The sequence below is a fragment of the Nesoenas mayeri genome (genome assembly GCF_963082525.1).
Source record: "Nesoenas mayeri genome assembly, chromosome: 11".
In the NCBI taxonomy this organism is placed as follows: domain Eukaryota; kingdom Metazoa; phylum Chordata; class Aves; order Columbiformes; family Columbidae; genus Nesoenas; species Nesoenas mayeri.
Window position 1 is genome coordinate 9,228,220 of NC_137563.1, and position 21,797 is coordinate 9,250,016.

The following is a 21,797-nucleotide window of genomic DNA, read 5'->3' on the forward strand; positions in this document are numbered from 1 at the left end:
AAAGCTTAAAATCATCCTCTCTGGAGAGAAGTCTGAAAAAGACTCTGACACTATTTTGGAAGGATGCTGAAGGAAAAAAAGAAGTTGTGTTCTAACAGCAGAGTAGAGGAAAAGCCATTCTGTTGCCTGGAAAGCCGAACTCCAGTTCAGATTGGAAAGCATCCAAATGAATTCAAGCCTTACACTCCACTTCCAAATCAGATATGCTTTAAAATAATCCTAAAACCCTTATTCTTTAATCAGTAAAACAGGAGGTGGAATGACTTTTGCACATTAACAGAAAAGTGAGTGACACACCAGTGGTAACTACGCCATCCGCCCAGACGTCTGCAGCATCTGCACCTCAAATCACGGCTTCACCAGCTCTTTTTAAACCCACCCAACTGTACCATTTCCCCACTGGAACAGCAGCAAGTAGAGGTATTCCAAGAGTTTCAACTCAATGTTGACTGCTCACAGGTCTTAAATCACAGCAAGCCTTCACAAGGCACATATTTCACTCTGCAGAGATTTAAACTAGCGCTAAGTTTTAAAAGGTCTTTCAAACACCTTTCAAAAAATTAAAACGCCTTCTAAGACGCTGATTTTTCAGGATGATGTTTTTCATTTGTGTCCAAGTCAAGAAAGCGCACCTCCAATTTTCACTGTGAAGTCTTCTGCTACCATGCAGTTTCTCGCAGCAAGATCTCTGTGAACAAATTTGTTGGCGTTGAGGTATGCCATCCCATCGGCAATCTCTCCTGCCATCTGAATCATCTTCTTCAGAGTTGGAGGTGCCTGGCCAGGATTATTCTGAGCAAGATTAAGAAGATATAACAGGTAAGAGGGGAAAAAAAAGGTAACTAATTCTACACCAAGTTGTAACTTTTATTTAAATGATAGTATTTAAATAAAAACCACATTATCACAATTCAGTATGAAATTATCCAGGCTAAACAAAAACTCATGATTATGTACGCAACAGCATCTACTTAGTGGGAAAAGTGGCCATATCAAGCTGGGTTACGAACAGAAGTCCCACATAGCCCTTCTAAGCCTTTCTATTTTACGGAATACAAGCCAGAAAGTCTTTTTGGTATAAAGACATTATCTTACACCTATGGAGTTTCATATGTGGCGATTTTTGCTGTTAGACTGAGAGTCTACATAGCAGAGTATGCATATTGGCTAAGATACGAGACTTCTCCTTTCCAACAGAGGCAACAGGCAGGATGTACAACGTGAAACCTAACACGCACGCTTCAGCTAGACAATTTTTTGATTAAAAAATTAGATTAGACAGGAGATTTCATTTGGATCTGGAAAACAGGGCTCGATAACACAAGAAGGGACCTGACCTACTCCATGCAGTACACGGGGTGTTTGCATTAGCTATCTCACGAAGAAAGGTGTTGCAGATCACAGAGCAGCTTGTGTTTTGTTCTTAGAGCTTAAGGAGAGGGGCAAGGAAGGTTAACTGTCTGCTGCTTCCAACGTGACACTGTTTCGCTCAGGCTGATTCTAACTGAAGAAATAAGAAAACCACCCAGCAAACTCATGACTCACCTCTGTGTCTGGCCTCAATGATCTCAGGTAACTTTTGAGGTCCCCACGTGTCATCAGCTCCATGATAACCAGCGTAGGCTGGCCCTGAGAAACAACACCAAGCAGCCGAACCTGAAAGAGGGAAAACAAACGTTCAATTGCAAATACAGCTAAGCAAACTGTAGTAATCGTTTATTCATGTCAATATATGGCCCCAAACACCCATGAACCTGTGGGAAATGTCTGAAAGTAGATTTGCTTCCACTCCCTGACTCCTGTTTAACAACAATATCATAAAGCTGTACAGAGTGGAAGTTCAAATTCCAAGTTCCCACCTCAGTCAGCGAAGACATGCCCTGAACGCCCTCATGCCAGAAAGCACCGGGGCTGTACAAATCACGACCTGGTTACGCTTTCATGACTTACCACATGGTGACAATTGAACTCCTTCATCACAGAGGCCTCATTCAAGAACTCTATCCTCTCCCGCATGCTCGCAGACTCATTGACAGTCTTGATGGCCACCCTTGTCTCCGGCTCATCCTTCACCACTCCCTTGGCTATTCCCTCATACACCATTCCAAAGGAGCCTTGGCCAAGCTCGCGGCACATGGTGATCTTCTCACGGGGCACCTCCCATTCGTCTGGAACATACACTAAGGACAGAAAGCACAGGCCATGATGTTCCACTTCTACAAGTGGTACAATACTCACTGCTTTACGATATCAACTGCCCAGTTTTACTGTAAACAACAGACAACGCTGAGACCTCCCAAGATGCGAGCAAACGGCTCATAGTCTTCTCCATACAGGGACAGGTAAACGTTTGACATGCAAATAAATCTTAAAGAAACATGTAGATGGACCTGGAGAGGCCTCACTATGGTACTAACATAATGGGATAGAAATAAGGAACCTCAAAGCACAAAATCAGAGTGGGAAGATGCTTGAATTAATTCTTTAGGTTTGAGTTTTTCTAGGGATCCTTGGTTTTCTAATTCTTCCAGACAGCATCAAAGACACTTGATCATCTGTATCAGTTCAGTGTCTGTTGCTTTCTCTATTAACAGATTGATTTTATGAGTAGAGGGAACGAGACTCTCTGATCTAGTAGGCTCTCTGTATGAAATTATTTTGATCACTTGCACCCACACTGTTGCACCAGGAAGGAAAAGAACTTGCTGCTGCTGCAAGTCTTTGATCTGAGGCAGACGAGAGATCTCCGAAGGTGACTGCCAGGACCACCCTGGGCAAGACATCTGAGCAGTCACAATGCTGCTGTCTGTCAGTCACCAAAGGAGGGGACAGTTGTGTCACGTGCCCTGACCGGGCAAAACGATGGGATGCAAAAATAGAGGATTATAGCATGAACATAGGTCTTATCTACACTACAGATACTGAAAGAAACAATTATGGATTACATTAAACATCCATGCTCAGTTTAACACAAAATTTCTGCACGTGATATGTCTGGAAGCCCACAAAGATGGCTCTTCTCTTTCTCCAACCGTGAAAAGCTGTTGGAGAGTTTTATTGGGATGGGAAGCAAGGAGACAGTATTGTTTTCTGTAAATGTTACTATTTCTCACATGAGAAGTACATAGAGACAAGCAGTGGGTTTGTTCCAACGGGTCAGAATAGGGCAAACATGAAAGACAACGAACTGATGAATTCTTTCATTCCAGTGAAAACATCACTGGACGAGTAGGCGATAATCTGAAAGTGAAACTCATGCATCCAAATCCGCCCCAGCTGAATAAACTACAGGAAAGATTTAAAAAACTTCTTGGTTTCAACACACAGGTAACACTTATGTATTATCAATGATGGACTCCATAGATATGCTAATGAACCAAAGAGAGAACGTGGTTTTACAACATCCCTTTTAGAGTTTGATACCTTTCAAAGTCAGACATAAACAGAACAAACTGAAGTAAAAGCATGAGAAGTGCAAGGCCACACTTACCGTCTGAAGCACTGAAGTACTCGGGGTTCACAGAAGCGTAAAGAACTCCATTGCCCAGTCTGTCACTGTTCCTGTCAAAATATTGTTTCTTTTTTTTATCTTTAAAACTAGGTAAATTTCGACAGTTTTCCCACCATTTGCTCAACGACAGAATATTATTTACTGGATGTGAAAAGCCCTTCAGACAAACAAAGGGGACAAACCAAGTTCTTACTCTAACTCACATAATCAATGGGACAGCCCAGAGCGGCCTTCCCAGGAAACCTGCAGTCTTGTCTATACCAAATCAGCACCAAAACAGTGTAAACACAAGGTACTTTTAGCTGCTGGGTAAACTCCTGTGGCTGATACTTGAACACCACCTGCTCTATTGTGGGGAAGAGAGATCTAGCAAACAACAAGATTGTTTTTAATGGGGAATTCCATTCAACTATTTTATAAAGCTTTTCTATTGTTTAATTTTAAACACACACCCACTTCCCCCCTGCCCAGTTTTACTGGGGTGATTTTCAGAGTTAAGACATTTATCCAGCACTGAGGGAGCTCTCGCAGGTGACCGGCTGGACAAGTGGGATTATCAATCAGCCTCTCAGAAAAACAAAGACAGTAGATTCTTGTGGGCTGGAACAATACTTTGAAGAAGGATGAGTTATCAGGCGTTCCAGCAAAGAGAAGTCAAGGTAGGCCACGCAGGTGGTGTCCCTCACTAGATGCAAAGCCCTTTCTGGAGTGCTTGAGGAGAACTGGCACTACAGCCTGCACAGAAATCAACTGGAGCTGGAAACAATGAGATGCTCAATGAGCATAATTCATATGAGAGTAATGAAAAACCTCCATGCCTAGAAAGCTGCAATGCTGAGTATTTGTATTGACTTGTATTAAGTTCCCATTATGTAACTCAAATAAATAAATAAATAAATCACTAGTTACAAAAAACCAAAAACCTGAGGAAAACAAATCAGTCAAACAGCCCCCTAGACTGCTCTGCCCAGGATGTAATTTTTAAAGTAGATATAAAGACTTCAAAAAAACCTCTAGAATTTGCAAGAAATCAATTTAACCGAAACAGAACTAAGTTTTCATTATTTGCATTGATGCATATTTCAGTGAAAGCTTCTGATTACATAGGTTCAGTGTCTGCCACCGTTGTCCCAGTGGGTATGTTCTGACAACCCTTTCTCTTCCCTCTCAAACACGACACTGTAATAAAAAGCCTCTTCATATCTCAAGCAGCAGCCAGATTCTTGCTGGTAACTCTAAACCACCTCCTTTCACACACCAACAACACAGAATCTACTTCAGCTTCAAGTCCTCTGAATGCCATTTCCCTTTTTAATTTCTAACTGGCTCCACGGGCACAGATTTGAAAATAAACATTCCTCTCCTGCAGTTTGAGCCACAAGCATATACAACTCACCTCTTTTTGTTGAAGACGTACAGCATTATCAGTAACCCCCCAATGATGAGCAGGAAAGCAATAGGGAGCACAATTATCAAGTGCAGGAAGTTTCCATAGTTTGCTGCTGCAACCAACAAGAAAACAATTGTATCGGGGTTTCTATAAAATCCCCATTAACAAAGAAACATTCAAAACCTACTCAGTATATTTCCATACAGGGGACAAATCAAAGTTCTCATTTTCTTGTCTGATGTGGAAAAATGTACTCAGAAACACCCCCTGACTCAAGTTGAGTGGAACAAGAATACAGACAGTGAAAAGCATTAATTTTGTACAGAACGGTGTCTGTCTTGGGTTGGTTTTCACAAGTTATGCTTAAGGACTTACATTCCTTACATGCAATTGTTCACTTGTATATTCACTTTCTTTTTTCCACCTTCTGTTCACATTCCAATTGCTTACACATATTAAAAATATACACACACTGCAATTTACTTCAAGTTCTTCGAAGTCCAGCAATTAGGAAACCAAAAAAGAATAAAAGATGGAGTTCCAGATTTCTGTGGATACATCTGCTCTACAACTGAATACAACGTTCCTGAGAAGGTCCCTGTGGACACTATGGTGGAGCTTCATCCAAAATATTAATTATTCCCACTGTCAGGACCAGCATCACCCTTTGATCAGGATGTTATCTTTATCAAATGTCACTTGGAAGAGGTCATATTAAAAAAAACCCTTGATATTTTAATAAAACTTGCCAGCCAAAAATCTAAACCAATTGTTTGTGTTTCTTGTATTATTCTGCAATTTAAAGCAGGTTTGCCTTATTGCCACTGGTTTTGTACAATCCAACACTCCATGCTGTTACAGCCAGCATGACGTTCCCAACAGAGTTGTAGCTCATAGGAAGCCACAGAAGCGTGTTCTACACACCCATCACCTGGTTGTACCTCTCATATTCATACAATGCATGCAAGAAAAGGACCACATCTCAGATGCACCTCCTGGTTGTCAAAAAATGGAACAGAGGAGTTGCCAAATAAGATGAGTGTTCAGAGTACAGGAGAGAGGCTCATATGCCCAGTTACATGTGTAAACATCAGGAATTATTTAAAAGACAATAGTCCCCCACTTTGACACAGACAACAAACAATTGTCTTACATTTGGGCTGCACGTAGAAAGAGACTGGCTCGGTCCAGGACCCGTTTCCAGCTAACGAAGTGGCCTGAACTCTGGCAGAATAGTTTCCAGGGTTCAGATGAGTTAGTTTAGCTCCTCCAAGCTTCTTGTATTCCTGTCTGGAAACACATTCCCGCTTCTCCTAGAAGAAAAAAGCAATTTACAGTTTGTGTTAATATCTTCACATTCCTACAGTCTTGAGCAAACCACATGGCTGCAGGATAAGCTAAGTTTTAGATCTAAAAGTCTCATCTGATCAGTTTTCTCAGACATCTTAAGGAGAGATGTGGAGTTCAGAAACTGTCAAAATAAACGAAACAAAGGAATGGCACGCTGGTCATTTGTGAGTGTTTGAAATCACAATTTCTATTATGGCCTGCAGCACTGCACAGAAGCAGTTAAGAAAGATCCCACTTTGTACGCAATTAAAGTTACAAGTAGTAATTTTTAACAGAGAAATGTCAGATCCTCACCTCTCCATGCTGCCCATATTTGATTTCATACATGAGTATCAGCCCATTTGGATTTGCGGGCTCTGACCACTTCAGGTAGACGGTATTTTCTTCTTTTGCTTCCCATGCTACTGTTCCTGGAATGTTATCTGCTCCCTCTGTAAAATATTTACAAGTGATGTGAGAACAACACCTATTACTGAAACTTCGGCAAGAACTGGGGAAAATAAAAGGTTTGCACTATTCTTCAGGTGTCGAAGCATTGCAGTAAGTGCTGTTCAAAGACCCGCAGCAAAATGCATTGGCCTTTTGGGGAGATTAGCAAAGCCTGCACTTCTGATGGCCAGAAAACCAGCGCAGTGTAAACGGCTTCACCAGGTAGGATCGCTGCGTTAGTCACTGTGCTCTGTGCCAGAGAACCTGTTCATCAGCATCTGGCTCTTCCTTCCAAACTTCCCACGACACCAAACGGGTGCAGAGAGCTGTTCCCACCAAAGGGCTGTGAGCACGCAGGGCTGTGAGCACGCATCCAGTCTTAGGAAATCGCGGTTTAAACGGAGCATTATCAGCAGTACTCTGAATGCGCCCTGATAATTCTATGTGTTTTATTCAAAATTTAACAGGAATATGAAGATCACTTCAGTTAAAGAAAAAAGGCCACTTTTTTTTTCAAAAATACAGTTGTTAGGCTTAGAAGAAAACAGAATTATTTAACCTTTAATTTTCAGAGCCACACGTTAAAAATCTGGTAACACTTCCTTCCTTTTCCCCAATCTCACAGATTTCCTTATTTCCTTGAAATAAGCAATACTTTTTGCTTTTGTACTGTCACAGCTGAGTCTGGATTATGATAGTCCGTCCTTCCAGAAACAAAACGAAATTGCTACCATTATGCATCAAATATTCCCAGACATCTGCGGGAGTCAGAAGGAAGCTCTCTACTGGATGCATACGAGCCTACACTAAAATCATCTCTATTCTTCTCAGAAGACGTACAATCTGTAGAAGTCCCAAACACGGGTACAGCATTCAACGCTTCCTATCTGAAGTGCTCTAGATGCCGACCCACCCTGTCTGTGGCTGTCACCTGTAGGGCTGGGAAACGGACTCTCAGTTATATTATTTCGGTGGTCAACGCACACACTTCTACCTGTCTTCAGATCACAGACTCAATACAAACAATAGACCAGTCAAAGACACTAAACTACCGTAACAAAGTTTTATATAGTTCCAATCTATTTTCTTGCATAGAATTTATTACACACCTCCATGTTCTTCCAATGTTTTTTGGAGGGCATGTCCTCCCTGAGACTGATATCTCCCCAGAAAATAAAGCGTTATACTTGTGAGAGCATACCTGAAGGCATCGTTCTTGCGAAGACAAAGTTGGAAGCGCTACAACCGAGCGTGTCGGCTTCGTGGTTGCAGCTGTGGATATCAATGCGGTAAAGAGTAAAAGGCTGGAGATGGGAGATCACGGTTCTCTCCTTGCCATCCACTTTGGTCTCAAAAAACGGGTATTCCACCTCGCTCTCCTCTGCGTCAGAAACATTGGCAAAGTGATCTGTCCCAGTCGCGTTCCTGTTCCGAGCGGCCAAAGTGGCGTTTGCGATTCGGAACACGTCCCTTCGCTTCCGATCGGGCCTGTGGAGCACACAAAATTAGAGAAAAGGTCTCTCCAGAGAAATGCCAGTTCTCCTCCAGCTCTGTGCAAAAAACCCCACTAAAACAGGTAACTCTGCTATTAAAAAAACATATATAAACCGCAAAACAAGACAAAACTTCCTCTTAATCTGAACCTGCACACCCTACTGCTCTCTTAGTCAGAAACAAATCAAAACCCTGAAGCTTCAAGATACACTTGTAAACCTCTGACCTCACACAATAAATCAACCAGCAAAAATGGTTTCACTATTTTTCAATAAGCATCCTAGATTTCTATTTAGTGGCACTTAAAATAAAAGTGAGATGTTAAAGGTTGAAAAGTTGGGGGGAAAAAACTGTTCTGAAGTTCAGTGGATTAGCAACACTGACTTTCTTTTCAGCTGCGATAAAATTACAGAACTTTGAATGTATTGGAGTGAGAAAAGAAACCTTTGAAAGTAGCTGAAAAGCATGACTGTTAACAATAGCTAATGTGCGGTGCTTTGTGTATCTCTGCTTGTCTCAGCCAAACAAAAGCTCTGCAAAGGAACGATAATCCTGTCTGAAAAAATGGGGTATTAATATCACGTACAGCAAAGAGTTAACCAACCAACTTCGCTTTGCCCTACAGGCATCTGTATGAAATTTATGCAGAGTGTAAAACTTGAGGATTTACAGCAACACCACTACGTTCTCAGGTCTAAGGAACTGTTGTAGAGGATGGGTATGAGTACCAGTACAAGCGTCAATACGAAAATACTCTTAGAATCGGGCTGATATTGGCAAACCAACACAACTGCTACACATTAGACTTGTCGCTTGGTCTTGCGTCAGTGCAACGGTGACCAAGGACAAAGGTAAAGCCTGACATGTTTCTAGTAGAGAGCAGGTTACAAATGGGGCGAATAAGGCTTCCCTCAAACACACAACAGGAAGAGAGACGACTCAAGAGGAGAAATTCATTCGCTGTCATATATACCGTCTTGTACATTCAGCCCCAGAACAGCCTGCTGCAGAGAGCCAAGAACAGCCTGCCTTGGTTTTGAAATCTTCTGGCACAGGTTGGATGAAATTTTTTTAGGAGTTTACTACAACATTTTCCAAGCTCCTTTTACTATATCTTGAGTAGTTGTTAAATAAATGAAGACATGGGAAAAAAATCTTACTAAGTTACCCAGAAATTGTTTAAAGCAACATGCAAGTGAACGTTGTAACTTGTCAGCGTGGTGCAGGGGAGTTACAGAGATGTGAGCACCTACACCTCCTCTACACTGGGATTTATGGAAGTTACTAAAGCTATTCACCTTGCTTAGGATAAGTATTTATTTAATGCTTTAATTCAGTGGAAAGAGCAAACTTTTGAAGAAACTAAAAGCTCACAGGATGCCCAGCACTGAACTGATGAACACTTGCACAGATTTTGTGATAAAAGCAGTGAAAATAAACATTTTCAATTCACCACAAAAGCACATGATAAGACAAGAACCCCAAAAACATGACTTTATCTATCGCTGCTTTTATGGGAGACATGAAGTTCCAACTCCCTGATGGTATCAGTGTGGGGCACAGTGTGTGTGGAGAGGAACCCTACAGTCCTACCTTGCCTTTGGGGAAAAGACAGGGAAAGCAGCACAAAATCTGTTGGTGAAAACTACAGTCACACGATGAAGAGAAAAAGACCTGCAGGGTAACTACAAGGCAAACATGATTAAAACATCAAGAGATCTGACACCACTGCTTTTCTATCAAGCAGCTTCCTGCTGTTGTGAAAGGTGCCGATAAAGACAAAAAACAAGCATCCGAGGAAATAAGTCTAGAGATAAAAACATGAAAAATCATCTGTTCTGTTAAAGGAGAGGAAGGAAGAGAAAAGCAAGAGAAAAATTAGAAAACAACACTGTAAGAAATTAAATCAAATTGAAAATAAAAGAAAATAAAATTTTAAAAAAGCGGGTCATGAAGCTTAAAATCTAACTGGTGTCCTACATTATGGCAACTTTCATGTTACTTCTCAGTACTGATACCTTCTACTACACACAGAGCCCATCTCCTCCTGCTCTTTAGAGAACCAAAAACTTGAAGAGTAACTCATCCTCCTGCGTTGTATCTCTTAGAGACAAACCATCCTCCTGTTGTGTGACATGTGCCTCACCACTGCCATAACACAGACAGGTACCCGGAACCCGCACGCACCACCACACCAGCACGCTGTTTAATAACCTTAACACCACCCAGTCAAATATTTTCACGCTGTATTACATGCTGTATCTCTTTCATAATATCCTAGAGACAGGTAGAACTCTGGAAACTAATACTACTATTGAGGTTTGCATTAACACATTAATTAATTTCTCCCTTGGGAAAGAGAGAGGAAAAAAAAAATAGACATCAGCAAGTAATGAGCTGCTTAGATTTGTCCTATGGAGATGTCTCAATAGCTCATAATCTTTAATTTCCCTGACATACAGTCTCTTTAAAGTTGCTTTGCTATGCAGCTATTTCTGAGTGTGGTACCTTATCTGCCCTCACTGTTACAAAACACACCCTTATGGCAGTAAGTTCAGAAAAAAGGGAAACTGTCAAGCTTTCAGGAAATTCTTTGTGAACTGGTCAGTTTATTTGTCCCTGAGTTGAAGGTTCTGTGAGTTTCCTTGGGGAGGGCAGGAGTGCAAGAAAATTTGGGAGAAGATAAACAACACATTTAAAACAACAAAGCTTTGGTGAAACAAAAAAAATTCCTTTGTAACAGACTTTCAAGCAGTTTAGACCTGACACACGCCTTTCAAAACTCCTTGCTGTGCTATTTCAGATCACACTGACAAGACTGCACACTGCTCAGGAATTATACCCTGGCCGGCCGTGGTGGCTGGTGGTTCTCTGCACCCCATCTTTGCAGCTGCTTCACATCATCAGTAAGGAAACGCTGCACAAGTTTGACCACAAAATGTGGCAAACACAGCTGAGATCCAACACTCCCTGCTTCCAACGAGAGGCAGTATTTAGTTCTTCGTGTTTTGGACAAGGCTAAGAGACCCTACACATATCTCAGTCCCAACCCCAGGCAAGTCAGTCCAACACATCCTTGAATAAAGGTCCAAAAATCACAATGGAGAGAGACATAAACCAGTTTTAATGAACAGCAATGACACACTTCAGGGTTCTCAAACACAGGACTTCACCATGAACTTCACCTGCCAACAAAAACAACGAGATAACACGCATAATTGAAGTGTGATCGTTTATAGATGGTAACATAACAGCTATATGCTGTGTGCAAGGCCCCAGGATCCAATTATCTAAAGTAAGAACAAGCTTACATGAAGGAGAAATTGGAAACTCAAGCATCAAAATCACCAATTAATTCAGTAGTATCTACTCTATATTGCAGCATAAAATCGTTACTATTGCACTTAATGTGTAAGCAGTAGTGTTTATCATGGAAGAGCGGGCATATTTAATACTTTCTGCAGCACAAACCCGGGAAACCAACGTGCCCTTTGCAATTAGTGCCGTGAGAAAGGAAAACCAGCTTCAATTCTGCGAGGTGACTCTGCCCTCAATTTCAAAGGCAAATAAATCTTCGGATTGGGAACACAAGCACTTAAATGGCTATTCAGGGAAAGATCACATCTGAAACCCTTTGTCTGCCACATGTTGCTCATCTCCAAAACCCTTAAAGACAAAGAGCTCCTCAAGTGACTCTTGACTCTGAAAAGAAACCATCACTAAAATCCTTGAACAATGTAGGTAAGAACTCTTACTGTTAGCTAAAATTGAGAAAGAGACGAAAATTAGTGAATAAGAGAAACTGCAAAGTAAGGCTGCATACTGTTTCACAAAAGGAAAGACAATTCTTATGTGTTTCAGGTGTTATATACGTCTGGTCTCACGTCCAGGAAGCCTGAGCTCTAGGAGACGTTAAACGATGGAATTAGCAGCTCCCTTGCAAAGAGAAAGTGTCCAAAATCCATTACCTGGGGACAAAGATGGAGTTGTGAAGGAAGTTCTCGAAGACTTTGCGGTACTCTGCCTCCTCCTTCTCAGCTTGCTTTTCTGCCTCTGTCTTGGGACAAGCACAACAAGGTCCCTTTTCTCCCCCACAGCCCTCTGGCTTGGTGGGTTCAGTAGCTTCTTCTGTGTCAATGGTCCCATCAGCATATCTTCGAATTGGGACTTTATCTTAAAAGGAAGAACAGAGGTGACTTGTTTCTTTCCTCTCCACATTATCAATACAGCAACAATCCATTCCCTTCTACTTGCTATTATTCACAAAAGAGTTGTGAATCATGGCAAAGGTTTTAGCTCTAATAAATAAAGTGCACTGGCAGGTAAGAGTCACAGGCGCCTCAACACAACCACGTTTCTTGTTCCTACCTTTGGAGCAGTAATTGTGTCTGTAAAGGTAACTGTCCTGAGGTTGCTGCTGCCATCGTACGATGTAGTACGAGAGGTTGCCGTTGGGAAGAGAGGGAGGGTTCCACTTCACAATCAGCTGGGATGAGGAGTTGGATGCTGAAATAACATCCAAAGGAATGGATGGCACTGGAAGGGAAAAAATAAAAGGAAGGTATTTAAATCTAGAGCATTCTACAATGCATTTTGATGCAAACTTTCAAAGTGAATCCCAATCCATATCCATACTACAAGAAAACACATTTATTTCAAAGCAAAGTATTCCTACTTAGATCCCACTAAAAATAGTTATTAAGGGTTCAACTACAATCACCTGTAGTCCCAGTCTGAAACTGTACTTATATTTACCTTCACCAATAGTAGTCTGAAATCCTAAATCTAAAAAGCTGCCAGAGTCCCCAATGAAAATTATGTCTGAACAACTACAGAGTCGTAATTCAAATCTTAATGCTGCTTTCATAGTTACTGAAACTTTCTAGCATTATGCACATCCTCTGCATATAATTTCTGTATTAAGAACAGAACATGCATAAAAATAAGCATACCTGCAGTGTTATCAACCTCTTACCCAACAGCCCAGGATCTCACCTGCAGCATTGGTTCGTATATATACAATTTCACTTTTTGCTCCATGAATATGATGGTTTTCCATCATTGTGAGAGTAACAGCCTTGACATATATGGCATATTGAGTCCAAGGTTTCAATCCCTGCAGCAGAATTCCAGGATTGTTCTCTTTGTTCGGTGGCAGGTCAACGTCGACCATGTTCCAGCTATTGGAGCCACACGCATCTTGCCCATCGTACTCAGTCACATTTTTGAATGGTCTGAAATATTTAAAGAAAAAAATAGTACAAAATACTTATTTTCTCCTAAAAATTGTCATATACTTATGAGAGTGCCTCACTTCAGCGTTGCTCAGTGAAACAAATAAAGCTTACTTGTTTTCCATAGCAAAATAAAACAGAATAAAAATGGTATTTATTTCCAAGCATCACAATTTTTGTTTTGTCTATTTTAAATCTGAGACACTACAAGGATGTGCAAAGGCAGAGACACCTCCCAAGAAATTAGGATCCTCCAGCAACTGCCCCTCTCCTTCATTATCAAGAGATACCAATGCAGAAACTTCCCAAGTTAGATAATCTAAATAACCCCAAACCGTGAGCGGACAAGTTATCAAGGTGACAGGGCAAACTCCTGATCTGTGATGCTCTCTAGTCAGTACTATGACTAGAGAAGGAAGAGGTCTTGGTAAACACAATGACACAACTTACGGAGAGCTCCAAATTAGACCCCTGAGAAGGGCTAAGCCATCCATCTCAACCATCTCATCTCATTTGATTTTTATATTTTTTTTTAATTTGATTCTTCCTGATGGATTTAGAATCCATTTGCAGGCTTCACTCAAAACAATCCTCTTTTTAAAAGGGGCTTGTGCTCCACCAAGAAAAGAACTCGAACTAAAGTGGGACTTGAGGATGAAATATGTAAACTGGATTAGATGTATGAACTGTGTGAAACAGAACCACCCGAAGGACTCTGCTGACTAACTTCTCTTGTTAATAAACCAAGAGTCAGAACAGAACTGTCTCCTATTCCTTGGACCATTCTGATTAGTCTCTGACGACATCTACTTACGCTTCTTTGTAGTAAACAGTGAAGCTAATGAGATCTCGATAATCTGGAGGGCGATACCGTTCCCACGTTAGTTTAATCCGATTCTTGAGCGTCGTGTTGGAAACAAAACGCAGAATGTGGCTTTCACCTGCAATACAAAATGAAAGGACGTCAGTTTTCGCCGTTTCTTAGGTAGCATTTTTAGCTAATTAGCCTTTCCGGTAGTGCCCATGACACCACATTACACCAACAGCCTCTGTCTCTGCAGAGCTTTGTATTTCATCCTACTACGTTCGTGTGCTTAATGGTAAGCAGTGACCTTGGCAATCATTTCAGAATGTGTTGGAGCTACATTTTTTCTGAAGTGGATTTTCTTTTAAAGCATCATCAGAAAGCTCTTGAGAACTACTTTGGACTCTCCTGGAGAGGGGAATGGAAGGTCTGTTTATTCACAGGACTGGCTTAGAAGCACTAAATTTATCATCCAACTCCAACGCACACGCAGAGCAGTAACTTCTCACCTTCCAGAACAACTTTTGATGACTACAATTTGTTGCTCTGGACAACATGGAAAGGACAAAGCAGTTTACATTCCTACTCATGAGAGGCTGGACCAAGAACTCCAAAACTCAGTTCACATACAGCACAACCATCCGATGGCAGCAGCTTCCAGCTCCTCTTGTGAACAGAGCTGGATGGAAGATCCAGCTTTGAGATGAATGACTTCTCACTATCACTGAGCTTTCAACTCAAAACAAAACAGCATTTTAAAAACTTCATTCTCGCATGAAGAAACTGTGTTCCGAGTGTCAACTGCGAGTTAGTTTCCAATGCTCCACAGAAGCCTCTGAAAATAAAGGGGTTTTCACCCTCGTGTACACTGGCACTATTGGTGCTATCTTTTCAAAGGCAGTTTAGCTGCTGTTGATTCTTTTCCCCCTCTCAGAGTCAGAAAGCTTTCTGTAAGGCTTTTTTAAAGCGGGCAGCAGCTGGCACTGGGCTCCGTGGCAGAACTGGGCTGCGCGTCTGTAACCCGTCCAGCACCGCAGCATTTGCTCCGTGCAACGTGCAGGGAATGGACCGTACTGCACGGATCTGCGCCCTCCGGTCTCTGCATCCCGCCTAAAGAGACACCCAGAGCATGCATCCCAGTTGTGTAAACACCATCCAGAACAAGGGGACTGGACTCACACATAAGATCCATTTCAATTTACTCAGCTCCAAGAACACCACAAACAGACCAAAGAAAAACACGCTGTCAGTTCTAAGAGTCTGAGTATGAGGTCAAATTTGTAAGCATTCTGTCACCTTAACTCCTAGGTGAGACAGTGCTTTTAAATGTGTTGGTTACACCTGGAGACCTGATGTGAAGACCACCAAAAGACAACTTTCCAGTAACTTTGATCATTGCAGAATCCAAAACTAAATGCAGAGACACTGAAATTCAGAAATAGTCTAGAATACTGAAAAGTATTCTCAATTTGAAAGTAGCAAATAATTTGAAAATAAAGAACAGAAAACTAAGTTTACAACGAATGTTTCTAGCAACAAGGTACAATATTTGGCAGAAGCAGAAAAAAAGCTTGAGCATAACAGAAACAGTTTGTTTTTGCGCCTATGGAATTGTTATTCAGCAGCCTTGGTTTCAAGGAATAACAGATATCTGAGAAAACACGCAATAACGATGTACATTTCTGAAGGAAACAGAGAAACTGCTCCTTGCTGGATATACCCATATTTCTCACTCTCCAGGTATGTTCTTATTGTTATATGCTGTTGCTGTCACAAAAAACATGATTTGGAAAGCAGTCGTCTTCATCAAATGGCTTTTACTTACAAGAGGCTCTCTCCCCATTGTTCCTTGGATTTATATCTCCTTTGCTCTGTCGGCCCTTGGTTCCTGAAACTTCCTCCATCCGGTAAATCTCAGAAACACACAGTTTAGGATTAAAGGCAAAGTACATTTTCCCCTCCTTGATTGTCAAGTTATGATGGTTCCAGTCCCACAGCTGCTGAAGATTGTGGTTATCAAGCACATAGAAGGAATAATTCCTAGAGACAGATTTTTGAAGGAAAAATATTAGTTGTAACTCATAGCCAATTCCAAGAATACCTCACTGCAAGCAAACTTTAACAGACTGTGTTTCCTCTTAATGCTTTAAATGGGTGTTCAGCAGAGTAAAGGATGTTGTTCTCCCCCACAGAGCAAGTCTCCCTGAATGCTCACTTTGGTCAGAGGGCAGGGAAATAACCGCAACACTCCAAGCTGACAGCACGCCAGGTGAAGGCCACTCCAACATGTGTTTTAGTAAGTGTGTGGAAGCTGTTATGAGGAATATAAATCCATATCCTCTGAACAGCAGGTCTCTACACTGGATTTTCCATTTTGCGGCAAGTGGGAAGCAATAACCCTGCATACCTTATGGGAGGAAAAGCACAGTGCGGTTCTGGTGATAAAATAAAGCTGTAAACATAGCTGCCTTGTTTACATTTACAAAAGCAACTATAGGAGCTTGCACAGTGAGGTTTCCTTGTCTCTCTGTCTTAGTTTACCTCTTGGCCCAATGAAGATTTCCTACATTGTGCTAAGTAAACACGAAATGTAAAGTTGTGTGTGTAAATCCTATTAAGAAATTCATGGTACCACTTGATTGGAAGAAAAACACAGGTGCAGCAAAAGCAAGATTACAGCCTCTGCATCAGCAGCAAGACAATGCCTGCAAAGACACATTTTGGGAGAGTAGGAACAGGAACAAACAATTGGGAAATGAGTAAAAGGTCTGTGGAGCTGATGAACCCAAATCAAACCAACCCATCGTGGCAGGACTATCAAACTCTCCTGTGGAAAGTCCCACCAATGTTAACTACATCAACATGAAATCCATTATTAACACAATGAGGCCTCGTAACCTCTGCAAGCCATCGCTAAGCCCACATCAGCGTAGTTAAACTAGGCTTTTACAAATCCTTTTAACTACAGTCACAGTTTCTACAGAGCAACATGGCAGACAAACCATGGGGCTCATAGGAAGCTGACATACTAATTTATGGTCTTCCTTCAACTACTTCATTTCAAATTTAGCATCAATTCCTCTCTTATCCAGCCTGAAGTGAAAACTGTATATTCTGGTTGGAATTTGTGCAGACCACGGTTGCAGTTTCTTGTAACATAGCAAAATGATGAGTGTATTTTCAGAAAAATGTGAAATATAAGTTGTTTCTCCCATTTCCAACTGTCCCCCAATTATTCAGGACTTGATGGCTAATGAAGTCAATATAGCTGGTGCCACTTCAGATGCATGCTGAGAAAAATGTGCTCAGTTGACAAAGGAGCACATCCATGTTTGTGCTTTAAATGCATCTTGCCAGGAGAGAACAAGGATGCTAAACTGCATGTGGGACTTGACAGACATCATCAAAAACCGTGTTTATTTGAGACACCTATTACTCTGTTACAGATGACTAAAATCCCTGCAGCTCCCTGTGTATTGCTGAGATGACACTTCACCATACTTAGCTGTGTGATTAAGTGATGGCAACTAAGCTTTTCAGGAGAAAAAAAGAAAGGAAAAAAAAAAAGCTGGACTCAGATTGAACACAATAAACAGACGTGTGGCTCCACGACTACGGAAACCATCTTAAATGTTTAATAACAGACCGGTCTGCCTCCTGCTCACTACTGTGGCAATTATGCTTTAGACACCAGAGATAATTCTTGTATTAAAGCAATGTGCCTAAGCTTTTGAGAGTGTGAATAAAGGAGGCAAATGAAGCACACACGGGTGCTTCACACAGCAACTGGGCCAGAGCTGGGAGTCACCGTCGCTCAGATGCTTAAGCCATCTGAGGCAACACAAACAGGTCCTAAGGGTTTACGTACATACACTGAAAGTATAAATTAGTGGAAGCTATTCCAGCACCATTCAAAGCACCAGGGAAAACGCACTTGGAGGGCTTCATCCAGTCCCAGTCCCAGGGGAGGTGCAGTGCTGCATGGCTTGAAAGGTGGAGCAGAGGGCAAGCAGAGTGTGCACTTAGGGCTTAGGTTATAAATACAGTTATAAATAAAGATTATATCAGACTTTGGCTCTAACAGCTGTGGAAAAAATCAGGATGCCAAGGAAGATACCATGGAAAGAATAAAAGATTCACTGTAGGGAAACAAAGCACTGCCAGTCAAACCCTGGAGACAGTAACTAAGGGAATGAGTGGAGATTACGGCCTGAAGGACAGGCTGAACCTCTGAACAGGAGTAGGAGGCACATCTGGTCCCAGGCTTGCCATAAAAAGCCTCAAGGCAGTCTGCATAACCCAAGCACACCCACAAGAGAGAATTCCCACTACGTGATGTGTATCCCCAACTGCAGAGCACCCACGGCCACTTAATTATTGACTGCATGCACAAAAAACCTGCTTCACGCTGTATCTGCACGCAATGGTACATCTGTGTGCAGCTGCCCATCATCCTGAAGCAGTGAGGCAGAACATGAGATCCAAACCAAAAGGAGATGGGGTGATGAAAACATCTCAACAAGCTTTCCATCACATCACCCTTTATCCTCCTGCATAGTGTACAGGGCCTAAAAAGCTCCTGAAAGGGATAACGACCAGGTATGTACAATAGTGATAAGAGAGTAAAGCATGATCCATAAAGGCAAGAGATTTGCACGAAGAAGGCAATGAGAAGGGGCAGAGGACTGTGGCTGGAGCAGTGGATGAGCTGCAGGAGATGACCAAAGGTTTGGGACAGACCGACTACCCAGGGACAAGACAAGCAACCCTGTGAGACAGCTCGAAGAGAAGATGTAATGATTTCAGTCAAGAATTCACCTCCACAGGTAAATACATGGATAGGAAACGAGGGGCTTTTATACTAACCTGTGGATTTGGAAATAATGCACCTTATTTGGAAATAATGCACTGAAGCTCAGCGCTTTCTTGTCCCATTTGAAAAGGTAAACTAATGAGCTCCCTAAAGCCCCCCCACCCCCAAACCCAGTGTACAAACTCCCTAACTCACTTTCTTTTCCAACAAGCCTGAAAGCTACTGATGCCCCTGCTTCAAAACAACACGGGGAGAGTTGTTTTGCTTTTATACAGACTGCCCCCAATCTGCTGCAGAAGATGGGACACGACAGCAGCCGGTCGGTTCCAGAGGAGCAACTCTGCCTCAGCCACCATCCTCACTCGCTCCTCAAGGCCACAAATGGTTCATTTTCCAAGTACCCAACCTGGAGACACTTGGAGAAGCGCTGCCCACATGCCATCCATCAACACAGCAGCTGCAGCCGATGACAGCGAGGAACACGCAGCACCCCAGAGGACAGAGGAGTCTGGCAAAGCAAACACCAGACCAGGAATCAAAATCCTGCAAATGACACCGAGGCACCTCCAGCACTTCTCCATTTCAGTTTCCCTATTTGCAAAGAGAATTTTGTTTTCCTGCCATGAGAGCACGTTCACTATGGACACGGTGTTCAAAAGAGGCAACGAATACTCTGAAAACAAACAAATTCCCTCTGAACTTTCCATTCTCCGCGATAACTGAGGCAGGCACCAGCAACTGAATAAGGAAGAAAGAAATACTGAAGTACCATTCCGTTAGTCCAGTTCAATTAAAAAAAAAGAGGTGATGATGGGGTCAGTTGTGTAATGAACAACTATGACAACGGATGTGAAATTAACCTCCCCCTTGCCCCCCACAGCGATGGGGCATAAACAGCTATTGTTCAGCAGCCCAGTACTTCCCAGGTTAAGACTCCACTCCCTGTTGTTCAGAACTCTGCCAAAGTGACTGTTCAAGCTCGGTTCTTCCTTGCCGAGTGCCTGCTTCCATCTGAGTACTTTTGGAAATGTTATTTGGACTCTGGTAATGCCTAAATTAGGCTGGATGTTTTCCAAGCAAAGGGACTGCCCCTGACCCACAGTAAGTAACTGCAGTCATTTCCTAGCACGGGTGAATTTTAGCACAAGTAGCTCTTCACTATGGATCTATTTTGCCTTCCCCACTCGGTCCCGTTTTCCTCTGCAAAGCTGCACCATTTACTTCTCTATTTGGGAATCGATTTAAAAACCTGCTATTTCCCTTCGTATCAGCTCTGCCTGCTGACATACAAGGTACCATAAACATAATTACTACTTGAAACACAAAGCTAAACTCAAATTTAAAGCGAACAAGGGAGAGAAGAAAAGGCAAATCAATAATTGGAGTATCTGTGAGAGCACACACCACATCGTAAGTGGGCTGAATGAGCCTCGTGCTCGGCAAAGTGACAAGCCTCTAGGATTTGCAACTAGAAAGAAGCTTTTCTGTAGAGCCGGTGTTCTTACTGAAAAGGACAGCGTGCTTCTGCAAGTGCAGGATGAAGAGCTGCCCTTTAACTCGCTCTGTCACATGGTGGAATTTTAAGCATTTACGGCTGACCAAAGCCTGGCCTGAGAGAAAGAGGGAGGTTGTGAAGAGTCCCTCATGCTGTAACTTTATCCTGTTGGGGCAGATAAATCAGACATAAGCAACCTTTCCCATGACCCTCCCACTACCTATTCTTAAATGATTTCTGAAAATTCTTCATTTAATAGTTCTGTCATTATTGAGGGAGACTTATTTCTCCCAGAGAATACTGGTTTAAACTTGGGACAGCTACTTGACTCAGGAAGAGAAAGAGCAAGGCTGTTTGCTGAAGGGCCATCACCACATCTCAGCACTGCGAGTTCTGCGGAGATAAAAACTGTTGTCATGGCTATCTCTTACCATCATAGGAAATCTGGAGTTATACACAGCAAAAAGTATCCCACACTGTGTAATTAGATACATTACAGAAGCAACATAGCCCCCAGAAAACACTTCAGGGGATCTACTTTACTTTTTGTGACCAGTTCTTCTTCTGCTCAATGGATAATGGCCTAACATTAGCATTTCACAGAGTTGAAAAAAAATGCAACTTGCAAACAATATCATACTAGTTGGGTCACTTCCAGTTGCACTCCCTGGTTAGCAAAGGTTTGGTTTCCCTTTCAGCTGAAGTTCTCCATAAAACTCTGCTAAAATCCAACAGTGAAGAACTGCAAGGAAATCCAATTGTTTCTGAAGATGCTCTTTTCTCAATGAAAACAAGAAAAATGAGGACACTTCATCAACGTGAAGAATCTCCCCAGAAAAACCTACAGTGAAAAGCAGCAGCAAAGTTACAATACAAACGCTATTAATAGACTCAATTTAGTATGCTGACTCGGCCAGTAATCCAAATGAGCGATGACTGTGCAATGGTGTTCATTAGGAGAAAAACATTGCATACTAGTGGAAGAGAAGATTCTACTAAGTGGTACATGAATGTTTATTAGGAGACAATCTCTGTGGCTTTTTATTAAACTGAAATTGCATTTACAAATATCCGAACACTTACCCGTCCACCTGTTCCTCTCCCAGAATATACCGCAGGTTCTTCAAGAAAGACAGGGAGACTAATGCATGGGAATGGCGAATCTTCACATACCCTGTTACTGTCTCAATCAGACCCATAAAATTCTCCAGTTCTGAGGCGATGTTATCTATAGTAAGAAAAAAGTAACCTGATTATTACAGAACTCATAGCTTTA

The 21,797-nt window shown here is 42.0% G+C and overlaps 1 protein-coding gene across 2 annotated transcripts in view; it reads right to left on the reverse strand.

Moving 5' to 3' along the window:
* IGF1R (insulin like growth factor 1 receptor) overlaps window positions 1–21,797 on the reverse strand; it is a 164,218-nt gene that overhangs the window by 12,564 nt on the left and 129,857 nt on the right. The window contains exons 5-18 of one of the 2 annotated variants that reach the window (XM_080351578.1): window positions 21,605–21,749; window positions 16,039–16,253; window positions 14,223–14,349; window positions 13,170–13,408; window positions 12,543–12,710; window positions 12,143–12,347; window positions 7,882–8,168; window positions 6,546–6,682; window positions 6,055–6,214; window positions 4,908–5,010; window positions 3,491–3,561; window positions 1,951–2,180; window positions 1,546–1,656; window positions 633–792 (exon numbers count right to left, since the gene is read on the reverse strand). In XM_080351578.1, coding sequence (XP_080207704.1) covers window positions 633–792; window positions 1,546–1,656; window positions 1,951–2,180; window positions 3,491–3,561; window positions 4,908–5,010; window positions 6,055–6,214; window positions 6,546–6,682; window positions 7,882–8,168; window positions 12,143–12,347; window positions 12,543–12,710; window positions 13,170–13,408; window positions 14,223–14,349; window positions 16,039–16,253; window positions 21,605–21,749 — 2,358 coding nt within the window. Of the gene's footprint in view, window positions 1–632; window positions 793–1,545; window positions 1,657–1,950; window positions 2,181–3,490; window positions 3,562–4,907; window positions 5,014–6,054; window positions 6,215–6,545; window positions 6,683–7,881; window positions 8,169–12,142; window positions 12,348–12,542; window positions 12,711–13,169; window positions 13,409–14,222; window positions 14,350–16,038; window positions 16,254–21,604; window positions 21,750–21,797 lie in introns of both variants that reach the window. The other variant, XM_080351577.1, reaches the window with a different exon arrangement.